Raw genomic sequence first — 14,215 nt, 5'->3', positions numbered from 1 at the left:
CCATCAAAAAATTACTTCTCCTAATTTATTCGAAAGCGTGCTGAACTTTTATAGCTCAAATAAAAAAAAACTTATACCTTTTTACGAAATCGAAATTAAGTTCTGGGTTTCGATTACGAGAATTAATTTCTGCTGACCAAGAAAAAACTTGTTACGGATTCCGAGCCGACGTGACCATGGACTTAAATGAACCTCCTCGCAGAAATGGGAAAAAATAATTATTCGTTCTCTCCTCCCTTCGTTATTGCGAATATCTTGCGCAATGTAGTGCTCTTTATTTGAACAAGTTAATTTTCACAGTTATTCCCTCCAGGATCATTTCGTCCTCATACTATATTGTTTTAATCTAGTTTATTTACTCTTAAAAGAAATTGGGTCATCGAAGAACATTTTTTTATTAAGTTTCGGTTAATTTTTAAAAGAATTCCCTGTAGGTGTCTTACTTTCCGGCACTCAATTCGAACTGAATTCAATTAAGTCGTACCAATTACCCGGTACAATCTATAATATTGCCCTGCCGAATCACAGAGATGGAACTTTGAAAGTTCTCCAGAACTCGAAGATTCAAATATTCAAGAGTATAATTAAATTGTAAAGGTTCCAGGACAAATTGCTGCAGCCGGAATAGAATTGCTGATAGTATTAATTTCAGTCAGGTTTTTAGTACAATTAATGTGAGGTTCTGAACTTCTAAAAGGGGTTTATTACCGGTTTGAATGAATTGGCTATCGGCACTGTCGTTACTTTTCATTGCTTTTGTTTCATTCAATTTATTTTGTGTCTTGTGATTGGATTTTATGTTTATTGGGTGTTTATTGGTGTTAATTATGTACTAATCTTTGTGGTGAATGTTCAGTAAATTTAAATTAAACGAAGAATTAGAAAATTGTGAAGTGATACACTGTTCAGTTAAAGAGAATGAAAGTAAAGTGGCTTACTAAGGAAATCCTTAACTACTTTTCGTTTGTATCTGATTCTTTTCCTTTAAAATTATTCAGTAGCGCGCCTAGTTGAATTAAATTATACTGAAAATAATAAAGATTCTAGGTGTCCCAGTTCTAATATAAGCTTTCAAGCATTCTCAGTTTATTTTTTGTTTAAACCGTAAAAAGTGGAGCACATTTATCTTGGCGTTTTTTCATTTCCTTTATTTTTATTTCATACCAAACCCAAGGGAAGTTTTATGTCTGTATAAATCATACTTGTTTAAGACCTTTTATAGATTTATTCGTCTACAATGTGATTACATTATGAGTCTTAGCGCTCTGAATTAAGAGCCTTAATTAAAGAAAATGTGCCTTTTCATCTTTGTCGACATTTTTCTTTTGGTGAAAATGATTCATATTTGTACTCGGTTTTAGTGTTATTTCGACAAAGCGCGATAAAACCAACTTATTTTTGTTTGAGTATGTGAATGTTTTACTTCTAAACCGTTATTTTTTATAGCATCGTTGCGATGTGATCAGCTCACCCGTATGTTAGTTCAATGACTTATTTTAAATTATCCCCTTTCATCACCAACTTAATTTCCTCACTTCGTTAACTTATCTACTAAACTCGAATTACCATTATATTAAAAGTTAGAAAGTCATTATTGACATGAACGCAAATAGCAGCTACTTGGAGACTAAACCGAGGTGGTTCCGACGCGTCGACTAATTAACTGAATAAATCAAACTTTACTAATCCAACTTGATTCCTACCAAGTCCCAAACGATTCGTTTTTTAATTCAACTTCTTGACTTCTTTGCGTTTCCGACAGACGTTTTCCAGGGTTCCGTTTTAAAGGGTTCTTTATAGTTTATTTTATAGAATAAAGTTCTCACCTTGATCGGTTTGTAGTTGCTGTTTTGAATCCATTTCATACGTAAGTATGTATAAAGCCGATAATCGAACCTCTCTTTCTAAAAATGGTAAAGATGTAGAAACTGAACAGTTAACACTGACTGACTGAACGGGCTGGGTCTTTTTCATAGGTTTTATTGTAATTAAAAACTTTATTACACAGTCACCTAAAATGTTTAAACAAATACATAAAATTGTTTTCAACTTTAGAAAAAAGAATAAAGCAACCTTTCCCAAAATATTCAAATAACTTAAACGAAATTTACAACTACCCTTAAAGGCCGTGTGCAATACAAACAAATTGCTTTATAAAATAAATTATACTGGGACCTCATTAACGAAACGTTCGCAGCTAAAACTGCCTGTAATTAATTACGTTTTGAATATTTAAATAAAACCTTACAGGCTTATAGTTTGGCATGCCGATATAACTCAACACTGTCAAGGACATCCTTAGTACTAAGAGTTTGTTATGAAACACCTTTTTATTTTTTATCTTATTATTTTGTAACAATGAAATTCATTATGACTGCTATGTGATTGATAATATCATTAGTAAGCTTCCTTTTAGAAAATATTTTTTAAAGTTATAACAAATTACTGAACTTTAAATTATTATTTTTTGGATCTATATAACCAGTAAAGCCCAATACGTCCGTGACGCAGTGGTTTTGTTGGTCATAATGGTGTGTTAGGTGCCAAATATCTGGGTGACCTACTAGTAGTCATTTTGGATTTTTTGTACACTGTGGTATTTTTATGTTTGTGAAGCAACGTACGAGTCTTCGACTGAAAAAAAAATGCGGGAGTTGCCCTGTCTAAAAGAAAAAAATCTCCCGAGACATTGTTACCAGCAATCAAACACACTCCACATGAGCCAAGCAGTTAATTAACTCAAGTTATTCTCAAAAGACAGCCTGTTAGGTTTGTAGGTTAACCGAAGTCAGTGAGGCTGAGCTGTACTCGACTTGGCCATAGTTTACTCCAACACGTCACCCCCAGCCGCTCGTTGAAGCTTTACATGAAGTGTCAAAGGCATTCGTATTGACCGCACTATTTCATGGCCCGTTGTGTACGAACAGTTACCAACTATAGTTCGCTTTTCTGCTTCAATTTGGCTCGTATGTATTTTAAATGTATTTAATACAGCATGTTTGTGGATTTTTCGTTCGTTTGCTGATGACGTCATAAGTTGTGGTCGATTCTTTTCATGCACTATTAAATACATAGTGAATGAAAAAAATCGACCATTGAAACCTGTTTTAAGCCATATCTGCCCATAGGGTTGACATTGCTAAAAATAATGCGCTCATTTAGATAAGTAAAGATTAACGCACTTAACTTACGTAAAAATTAATAAAATTGGTGATAAGATGTTCTGGGCATATATGGGTCAACGTAAGGTTTGCAGTCAAATTACTATTATTACTTACTAGTACAATGTAAATTATCAGTCGTAACTTTTCTTTCAGTGCAACGAAATTAATTCTCAAAAGTTTTAACATAAAAGCGCAGACTACGTAACGACTAGTAACGAGTTCGTCCGCATTTTATTTTAAACGTGTGATTCTTAAATAGCGGTCTTTTGAATTTACTCCACTACTATAGTCAAACAATTTAGTAGAGAGCCTTGGAATGCACGATTTATCTAGTTTTTAATTAGCATTATTCTGTGTATTTCCAAAATAAAGTGGTCGTGTCAGACAGGGAGGCTATCACGTGTTCCAGTTGACCATAATTTGAAAATGACTATTCCTCATTATAATGATTAATACATTAAGTCAAAACAGCAATGTATTGCATAGTTGCTATCAATTCGACGCACACTAGCTATCAACTGTCAAATCAACATTATAAGCTCACGACACGATTAGTTGCACAAGTCTGCGGATCGCTGATGTTTTAAATTCTGAAAAAGCCGTGAACCTTGCAGGCAGGCTTTCTACTAAGTTGCTAGCCCATAATAAGTGGTCTTTGAAGTTTTCTATTAAAGTTCAACTGGTGTACGACAGGTTTATGAGCTCGCGGTCCTTATCTTCACCGCAGGAATCTGAGATACGAACTTCGAAAGTAACTTCGGGTCTAGAGTTTGAGTTGTGTTCGAGACTGGTGTGAAATAGCTTGAAATACTTTGGGTTTTTAATGAACTCTTCTTAGGAAGTCTCATAGGTCATATGGGTCTCTCTGGGGCACAGGTGGTAGTGTATGCCGTGCAAGAGGTCTCGGGTTCTAATCCCGGGTCGAGCCAAAAAGTCATTTCTGAAATTTCTGTTTAGAATTTCTCCGAAATTGGCCGGAGTTAGAATAGACCTCCGTATCTCGGAGAGCACGTAGTCGTCGGTCCTGCGCCTGACCAACGACTGGTCATGTCGGTTTAGCCGTGTAGTCTTGAGAGTAAAGAAATAGAAAGCATCTCTGTGTATTGTGCAAACACTTGGACACTGTAAACAAACCTGCACAGTTGGCTTGTTTCAAAGAAACTGGCCGCCCTAGCCGAATATCAGCCAGGACGACATTATTAAAGCTTTCACGCCTCAAAGCTGTTACTAGCACATATTGAACATAAACAGAGCAACTGGTTTTCATATTCTTTTGCGCAATTCCTCGAAAATTACCCCTGTTCCTTTTTTTCCGTTGATAGTTCTGAGAAGTGTATCTTACCCTCAAATAAATACTCAAGACATTTTGTGTGAGGTCAAATACTTACGGCTAATTTAACTTTTTCTGAATAAGTATCGGTTAGTTTATCAATTGGATCACTTCGGATATGTGTCATTACGTTATCCGAAACTTATCTATAAGATGCGACGCTGTTTCCTATTGTCATATCGGTCTATTTGTCACAAGTAAATGTTTGAATCAACTTAGCCTTATTTTTTTACCTGTTTCTTTCAGTACCTCCGCAATATTTAGTTAAATATAATTTGCAGAACCACGTTGAAAGGTAATCAATTAACTTGTCACGTGTCAAAACGCCTTCAAAGTTGAAATCAATCGCAGAATTTTGCGGTTCAAGGCAAAGGTCAATGAACCGATTAATATGTACAGTTTTTCCAGAGGAAATAAATTTATTTGTCGCTATGTGAAGTTAATGACAATAGAATATATGAACCGCGTTCATTTTATAAGTGATGGAATGATATGGGGCTGTTTCTATGCTCATGTTCAAAGATTTATAACTGTCCGAAGGAAAAAACAGGAATATTATGTCGGTACTACAGTCATGAGCACAAAATTGAATAATGTGCTGTCACAAATGACCTCTTCCAAACGTATTTTTTTTCAAAATAAAATGGTTAAACTAAAGCAATAATTTGCAATAGTTTAATCGTTATTACTACCTAATTAGCACTAGTTAGTTATATGTGTTTATTCATATCCAGCAGTTTTTTTGTATTATTGTTTCCGCTAAACAGTTTTTGTTAAGCTTTTAGACATCGATACAATATATTTATTATAGTGGCTCATGACTGTACATTCCAACCTTCCAAGAATACGTCAAAAGGAAATATTGACAAAAATATTTATGGAATTTCATCCTGTTTTTAGAATAATAGAATAATAAATGAGCCAACATTTATTTATTTTTGTTGTAAGGTAAACTGTTTATTGAATCTATCAAACATGAAATTGATCCTGATTGCAATAAATACTGAAGAAGCAAAAAAATATTGCGTTGGTCGTTTCTCGGAAAATATGGTATCCTTTGATTATTCTATTCAACTCGTGAAATTGATATCTGTACTACCTGATATGACTCTATAAAAACCTTTCCCCAATATAGATTGTATTGCTCTATTTTATTTTTATATACGAGTTACACTGAAAGTTTACTAGAGTCTTTGTGAATGTTATAATAATGTTATACACAACAATTTTCTGACTATAGTCTTTTTTCTTAAGCGTAAAAGTCTCTAAACAGACGAAGTTTATATATAAGACAGAAAGACAGAAGTTTATATATCGACTAGGGCAGTATTCTTTTTCGCAAAATATTTTTTAAGTTTCATTTTTTTTTAAGTCTTTTCGAAAAATATAAGTATCATAAGTAGGTAGTAGGAGAAACATTCTAAGATCTTAAACCTTTTTTTTTTTCGAAGATCTTAAACCTAGTGCCATTTTCTTTAAAAGTTAGAAATACCAATAAACTGCATTCTTTCACAAAGAAAACGATTTTTCTAACTCGGTCAAGTTGTTTCTGATGTTCTCTGTGATTTTAATTATATCTTGAGTAGTTCTTTGATACATTAACCTATTTTAGTGAAAAAGTTATATTAGAAAGCGGATTGAAAGCATGAAATTGCCTAAACTTTATAGTATTTCCTAGTAAAATTGCAAAATTTAAGTTCCAATATTAATATGCAGTTTGAGTTTTCCTACTTAGAAATTAAACCCATTGCAATAAGTATAATACGAAATAATTTAAGTTAATTTATTTCTGTGCTCACGTTTGTATTTTCCTACTTTTCAATATCCAGTCAAAAGTATTTCGAACATAATTAAAATGTATTAAAAACATTTAATTTAAAACTGGAAGAGCGATCTAAATCTAAAGTGTCAATAGATTTAATCTTCGCTCTTAAACTGGGAATCTTGGTCGTTTATCCACAAGAAATGTATTTACTCTTGAGTTTGTTTTCTATTTTCATTCGGAACCGGGGCGAGTAAATAAACTGTAGTACGAAGATAGAATTTAAATATGATTGCTCTAGATTGAGCGTTATTAAAGAAATCGTCACTACGTACGTTTTTTGTAATGGTCCTCAAAGATGGTGAACTTATTTTTAAGATTTTCAGAGATTCATCGGTGCAGTTATTGTCTATGCGGCTCTGTTTTTGTGAAATAATAAAAATCATTCAATTCGGTTTGTTATCAAAACGGATACAAAGACAAAGATAGACAAAAAAATTGAATTAACGATTATATTATTATGTGTTTTGCATTAGATTTTTTTATTTACCTTATGTCGGTGTCCCACTGCTGCAAAGACCTCTATCGTAAGCATCCAGATTCTTCGGTTGTTTGTCTTCTTCGGCCATCTCTCATCGGCATCACGTGTACATTTAATTTTTAAACAAATTTAGGATAATATACTGTCGAAATACTATACATATGAGCTGAAAACTTACCATTGACCATTACAAACATACTACCTTACATTTATTTTGATATGTTCGTGAATAAAAATAAGTTTGAAGATAATAAAAATAATGTTAACCTGATATTTTTGTTCGTGATCGTATCACTATGAATATTCTATCAATTCAACGAATTGATCCTCAAAATATTATTGCCATACTTACTGGAAACGTGAACCTTTCTTGTACCCAATCATTTTCTGGAAAATGTTTGGTGCTCTATAAATTGATTGTTTTGAATTGAGGGTATAATGTTTGTATATCTTCACTCTAAAAAGGATCATTTATAATGGTTGATGATCAATATTACTCACAATATAAAAATAAAGAAAAAGGGAGATTTTAATAAAACACAAAACATAATTTATAACAAATTTTATTCGTTGACGTTCATTATTTACATATTCCGTACTATAATTTAAAATTGGACAATAATTTGGGTTAATTATTTACAGTCAATTTACACGATTCGCGCCCCAACTGCCTTCTAATTATCTGTCAGTATAATTGGATTAACTGACGAGAATAAGGAACTTACATAAATAGGGCCCTGTCACAAAATTTGTACTAAAATTAGTACTTCATTGGAATTCAGCGCGCTTGCGACCAATTTTGACGATGTTTCCTTTATTAATTTGTTTGGAGAGGTAAGTTTTACTGTTTCGTTGATAGATTGTTAATGAAAATGTTGAACTGTATCTTATACTATTGTAGAAAATTGTAGAAACATATTTGAAAGCTTAGGACCGAATAAAGTAATATTATTTAACAAAATTGTATGTTCTTAACAAAATTATGTTTGACATAAATATCAAACGATCGCGTAGGAAGAATTGAACGTAAGTTGATTCTTTCAACCTTTGGCTTGAGTTTTAGAATAAAACAATACAGCACTTTCGCTAAGATTATCAGAAAAACATACCTCATTTGTAAAGTTCATCACAGCATTAACATTTACTTCTGGGTCACAGTCCAAAAATAAATTTGCCAGTTCATGTTTGAGGAAACTCATACAATATATGGGTCCACCGTCAAAGCCGGACCGATGTCTTCCGAAACTGCGCAATATAGTCCCAGAAACCTCTATAAGCATCCACGACCTCCATTAGGCTGAGAATTACCATGGCTGATGGTGACTACTTACTATCAAGCTCCCCATATGTTTGCTTATGAACCTTATCTTTATGTAAAAATCTTATACCCGCAACCCGCAACTGGCTGCCACATGGTAGCTAATTGTTTAACATTTTATGCCAATTTTAACTAGAGCTAAATTTATGTTACAAATAGAAGTTTCTGTCTGCAACAACTATAACAAATATTTTACAAATAAATATAATTTCGTTTAGCTAATATTTACTTTAAGACAGATCAGACATATGTTATTGCGTCCTTCAATACACTAGCGAATATGTACATTAATATTTACAAAAACAATCGTACAAACTGACTTGGATATTCTTTTGCTAAAGTTATTCACAATGGTGTAACTATTACCACAAACTGTTGTTTGATTAGGACCCTACCCCTATGTTTAACGACCGAAACAAAATCTCTTTCACAGAGTAACTTGACAAGAGAAAATAAACGATATATTAAAGACTGCGGAAGCAGTAACACATTGTAGGCACCAAAAAGTATTTCTTTGTCCTTTCCAATCAAACGTTTGCTTATAAAATTACAGTACAATATTGACTGGGTTCATTAGATTCAATTTATTCTACGTATATTCAAGTTCCGAATTGGAGGGTGGTGAAGGAAGGTTTTCTTAGAACGTACAGAGTAAGTATACAGCATAGTAATGATGTTGTTTTATCCAGTGTTGATTTAGCGCATCCTTGTTGCATGGCCGCGGGATGTTCGCCTGCAAATAGAGAACTAACATTACACACGTATACTAACACGAATGCACATTGCTTAGTGTTCTGCTTGGAAGAACATTAAGCAGGCGATGTAATGCTTGCACAAGGATAATGAAGACACTAGAAGGGAATATTATGAACATTTGAAAGCGTTTGAACTAAGCCGTCCTAGATCTTGAATCAATAGACTTAGGAAATACATATTTATTTATTCGGATCAAAGATCAAAAGCATCCCTTTTCTCATTCAAATAGTATCTCAAGATACTACATAACATTATAAATGCTTCGTTTTATCGTCTTCGTCAGAGTCATTACCATTCGTTTAAACTTTGATTAAAGGACCTCCTATATAAATTTCGGTAATGTTCTTTCTCTATTTATTTAATCTACGTCGTGATCAAAGTGTGTTCTATAGTGCTGGTAACAGCTCCTTACATCATCAATGATTTATACCCAACAGAAATATAAACCGGTGATGAAAAAAAGTGGTCAGGAGTTTCTTGCCAGCTTTTTTCATTGGCCCTACCTTCTTTTCTCTATATTGTCAGCAAGTGTCAGCATTAAACCTAAACGAATAAATGATTTGATTCTGATTTTTTATTTCTCACAAACATTTTCTTGAGTTGCGTTTTCTTACCCGACAGTACATGAACCCTGGTGGCTGCTGATGGAGCGTTGTTTGGTCCACAGGTATATACTCCCGCGTCTGAGCCAGTCGCTCGCTGCACTAGGAGACGGCTGGTACTCTTCGTGCCCTTCTCTGTGACTAGGGAGATACCGCCACGGGCTGAGTCGAAGTTTATCACCTAGGGAAAACATAGTACTATAATATTATGTTGATAACTAGGTTAATTCAATTTGAGGTGTTGATATCGCATACAGAAAATAGCAATATATGTAGGTCGACGGTTCGAACCCTAGGCAACTAATTATATTACCAGTTGCGTTAAATGTAAAGGAAAATACCGTGCCTCACATGCCTAGATGTTCTATAACGCATGCATGCAAAGTCCGAAACCTACATTTGTTCAGCCTGGTTGACTCTAGGTCTAACCTCCTTCGTTCATTAAGAGACCCCTGCCTAGGGACAGTTATGGTTAAAAATACAATAAATTAGATATCGGAGCGCTATTTTGCGAACGACCCTTTTTTTTTTATTTGTGACTACTTTTTATAATTCAATTATATATGTATTGAGTAGTCACACTAAATGACTGGCAGTTTTTACTACAATTTGTATTTGTTTTCCTGCCCAATAATAGTTACATCAAACATTTAATATCAAATATTGAACTCTAACAAAGCTATTAGGTTAATCAAAATGTCGATAACCAACTCGATTAAACATTGAAAGTAGAAAACGGCAAACCAACTCCGTTGCCGACATAATTACAAATGAAATTTGTTCAACAGGCAATTCATTACGTAATCACTTTGAAACCATGAAATCGATTGAGTCAGAACCGAGACTCCAATTCCGTACATCGTGGATTTAACGCTCTTAATCCACACTGGCGGGAAATTTGTCGCTAAATTCGGTTATTAGTCGATTTAGGGAAGTTACTTAAGTCACATTTTTTCTAATGAGAAGGGTTTCGTAGGTTTTTTTGGGGATTGTCTGAAGGGTGCTATGAAAACTAATGTTTTGAAAGCGAATTGGAATTTGTATTTTTATTAATGCATTTTGCTTGAACTGTGTCATTAGGTTAAGGAAATTATTTTTTATAAGTGCTTTTAGACTTATTCGTAATCGAGAGAGCTTTTGTAGCTGTTTATTTTACTAAATGAGCGTTAGATACGAGTTTCTTTTGTTTTCCAAATACTCAAACTCTACCTAAAAATTAATTAAAAAGTACTGATGTGTCAATTCACTATGGAATTACTTTATATTAATTTTGACGGTCATTGTTTTCAGGTAAATTCTCACAAGCGTCCAAAACTTAAAACTACGTTTTAAAATGTAAATTTTTCGACGTGGCACCTTTTTAAAACTGACATGACACGATACTAAGCATAAGTAGTAGTTGAATTTGATACCATACGATATATTTGTATTCACTGATGAATACTCGTAAAATTTGTTCCACACAATTTACTTACATAGTCAATGTATGACAGTTTCATTTGCCACACCAAAACAATAATTACAACCAACAAAGTTTCAATTTACGTAACCATTGCAGTGTTTCTATACTACATATTTACCTGCTCGCCGTGTGTCCACGTAATGGAGGTGGGTGTTTCAGGCGTGTGTCGCACCGTGCATGTTAAGTTGATAGTGGAACCGGCTTGAATGAATAGCTCTGGTCCACTTGATATTATTGTTTCAGGTTCTAGGGAATACAAATAAGATTTAGGTTAATTTTAGAGTCCTTACCAACCAACTTTTCAAACTATTTGTACTTTCCGTCTTACTTTCGACTATAGAGCAGTTTTGTTACGTCAGCTGTAGGGCGATTCTCTATAGTCGAGTATCGAAAGTTTGACAATTAAAATGTACTGTCAAAATAGTTCATAAGAAGCCCGTTAGTGGTGCTACCCTAGTGTATTCCAAAGAGCTTTTCGTATTACTTACTGCAAAGAAAAATATTATGAGATACGATACGATCGTACTGAGTTTACATATACATCAGCTAACAAACAGCATAACTAAACTACAGCTTTATAATATATATACATATGTAAGTATAATATGGTTTTCAAGGACCATTCGTACAACTAATCGCAAAGTGTTCTTAGCTTATAGGGAAAACCTATGGGTATTTGCCCCGTACATCACGAAACCCTGACTTCCTTCAATCCTTCCGAGAATTTTCTTACAAGCAAGGTTGGAAAAACTTTGCCTAACCCTCCGGGGTTAAGCAAAGTATACATATAAGTAGATATATTTATAGTGGTGTACTTAAAGTAAGAAATATTTTTTTCTCAGAAACTTTTTGGAAATATACTAGGAATAGGAAACAGGAAAAATTTGTTTACACTCGGCTTCATTTTCGAGAAGAGAAACAGACGTAGGGCTATATTGTATTTGGTTTCAACTTGTATCATATCCTAGTGTACATAGAATTCTGATATACCACCGTAATATGTTAGGTTTCGTGTTAGTTTAGGAAAACAAAGGAAGGCAGGTACAATCCTCTGTGGAATCAACAAATACGGCTTCCTATCTCTGTCCTCGATTGTTTAGGTTCTTTATGTAAATACTAAGTTACCTAGCAAAGTAATGTATATTGTAGTAATAGATACGTAAAATAGGTATGTTTGTTTTACGAACAAAATTGTATAACGTCGGTAAAAGTTTAGGGTCGAAGGTAAACAGGAAAGAATAAAATAATGGTCGGTTTTGTGCAAATACGAGTAGCTACTGGTTTGGACGACTCTTTGATCGAGAAGTTTAAGTGGGAAATGATGTTGACTATAATTTGTTACGATAGTTAACTTTTCAAAGTTCAATTCAATCTGAATTAGTATACTACGTATTGTATTGGACATCTTTCGGGTATTGCTTAATAAGACGGAATGAGGTATCTTAATGGAAACGTTGTAAAATTCACTGCACATATTTAGTGTACTGTAAAGAAAAAATAACGATTCACTCGATGAGACTGACGACGAACATGATACGCCATGTCTTCGCAAGGGAAAATGTGTATAGCAATACAGATAAATCAGACTTCCCACAAGCCCACAATATTCATGGCATATTTATGCTTGATATCCTTTAGTTAACGTTAATATGTACTAACCTACAATATTTAGAAAGACGGCATGTCCTATAGGCGGTGTGGTGGATATCTGGCACTCGTACTGTCCGGAGTCGCGTCGCTGCGGACTGCGTATGCGCAGCGCCCACTCCTCGGAGCGCGGCTTGTGTTGCGCCTCGAAGCGCTGGTCCGACGTATACGTGTAGCGACCCACTGTCAGCAGGTGGATGTCCCGGTGACGCACCCATGATACCTGAGTAACAAAACATACATTTAACATTGTATCTAAAAATTCTAAAGGCATATCGGCCATTAGGCGGGCATTTAAGGCGATATGATATTTTAGTTTGTGGCACGGACAGTTACAATTTAGACAACATACAAATAAAACTAGGCCTAGGAAGAGTTTTTACGAACATGGCGTGTAATATTAAAGAAAGAAGAGCCTTGGAGAATTCGTTGTCTCAACAAAGATTTTATTTCAACGCAAATTTTACGCTAGCGTAGCTGCGGGCAAAATGTACGTACATATGTAAATTAGTAGCAAGTGGTGTTTTGTAATCACTACGCATTCCCATTGGGGAAGGCGTATATTTTTGTAAAAGAAAAGTCCTGCTCTAAGAAATTTTCTCGCAGGGAGTAATAGCTAAGTTAAAAACGTAGTTTAAATTCAGATGTCAATAAATCTAACGGAGATTGGAACTAAACGACATTACACTCTGTCTATTTGTGAGGCCGTGATCAGAATTCAATCGATTGAAAAAGTCAACTTCGTTTATTTTCAATTGAATCGTACCTCTCCCTATTGCAACAACCCACAGTACATGCCAGCGATGAAATCCTTTTTTAAGATAACAACGTTAAGGAAATCATGTTATTTGAAAAAACGTGGAGTAAAAATCGTAACCTATTGAACTTTTTCGGGTAGAAATGTAGAAAAACACAGTACCGCGACTTTCAACAGTCGGAGAACTAACAAGTATCAAGACTATGACAAATAAGATGTATTCTTTAAATTGTTTGTACGGCGCCCGCTAGAGGCGCAGATCTAATAATCATACGAAATTTGAGCGATAGCTAGCCGTTTGTCGAAAATCGATAGTGGTAGAGAATCGCGCTACAACTGTAGTAATGGAATAGTTTTTAATATATTTTGACATTTTATAAATAGAAATAAATAGGAGGAAATTTGGTGCTGTAACTGTCAGTATTCTATATATTCCGTTTGCTATTTTTATAAACGTTTGTTTTTAAATCCAGCCGGGAAAAAACAAAAACAAAATATCAGTATAACAAAGTACACAGTGTTACGTAACGTCTACATAAAGTAAAGGAAAACTGATGATCGAAAGAAAAACACCTAGAAGGCTGCTAGCTAAATGGATATCGTAAAGATTGATTGATCTGCGCCGCTAAGCAATGTTCGAGTTAACGTTCCGTGCCTTCGAGATCACTTCGAGATGTAGGTCTGGTTGACATGCGAACGATTACATGCAATCTAAGTTAACTGAGGACTGCAAGTTGTAGTTATACGCATGTTATTATAAAACCTGCGAATTGGATACTTTCTAAAAATGTATTAAAAAAATGTATATGAACTGTCCTACTGCTGGGTAAGGAACAATGGTTTCTTTCTTAAATAAGGGATGGGACCCTGATCCTG

At 34.3% G+C, this 14,215-nt stretch overlaps 1 protein-coding gene across 2 annotated transcripts in view; it reads right to left on the bottom strand.

The window, feature by feature from the left end:
* Positions 1-7,352: 7,352 nt before the first annotated feature.
* The window catches only part of LOC142975698 (zwei Ig domain protein zig-8-like), a 53,297-nt gene continuing 46,434 nt past the window's right edge, over positions 7,353-14,215 (bottom strand). For both annotated transcript variants that reach the window (XM_076118698.1, XM_076118697.1), the window contains exons 4-7: positions 12,595-12,805; positions 11,054-11,181; positions 9,486-9,654; positions 7,353-8,848 (exon numbers count right to left, since the gene is read on the bottom strand). In XM_076118698.1, the coding sequence (XP_075974813.1) occupies positions 8,715-8,848; positions 9,486-9,654; positions 11,054-11,181; positions 12,595-12,805 (642 nt within the window). In that variant the 3' untranslated portion in view covers positions 7,353-8,714. The remainder of the gene's footprint in view (positions 8,849-9,485; positions 9,655-11,053; positions 11,182-12,594; positions 12,806-14,215) is intronic.

The sequence above is a fragment of the Anticarsia gemmatalis genome, chromosome 9, assembly GCF_050436995.1.
Source record: "Anticarsia gemmatalis isolate Benzon Research Colony breed Stoneville strain chromosome 9, ilAntGemm2 primary, whole genome shotgun sequence".
Classification (NCBI taxonomy): domain Eukaryota; kingdom Metazoa; phylum Arthropoda; class Insecta; order Lepidoptera; family Erebidae; genus Anticarsia; species Anticarsia gemmatalis.
The sequence above is the reverse complement of the archived record's forward strand: the minus strand, read 5'-3'. Positions and strand labels throughout refer to the sequence as shown.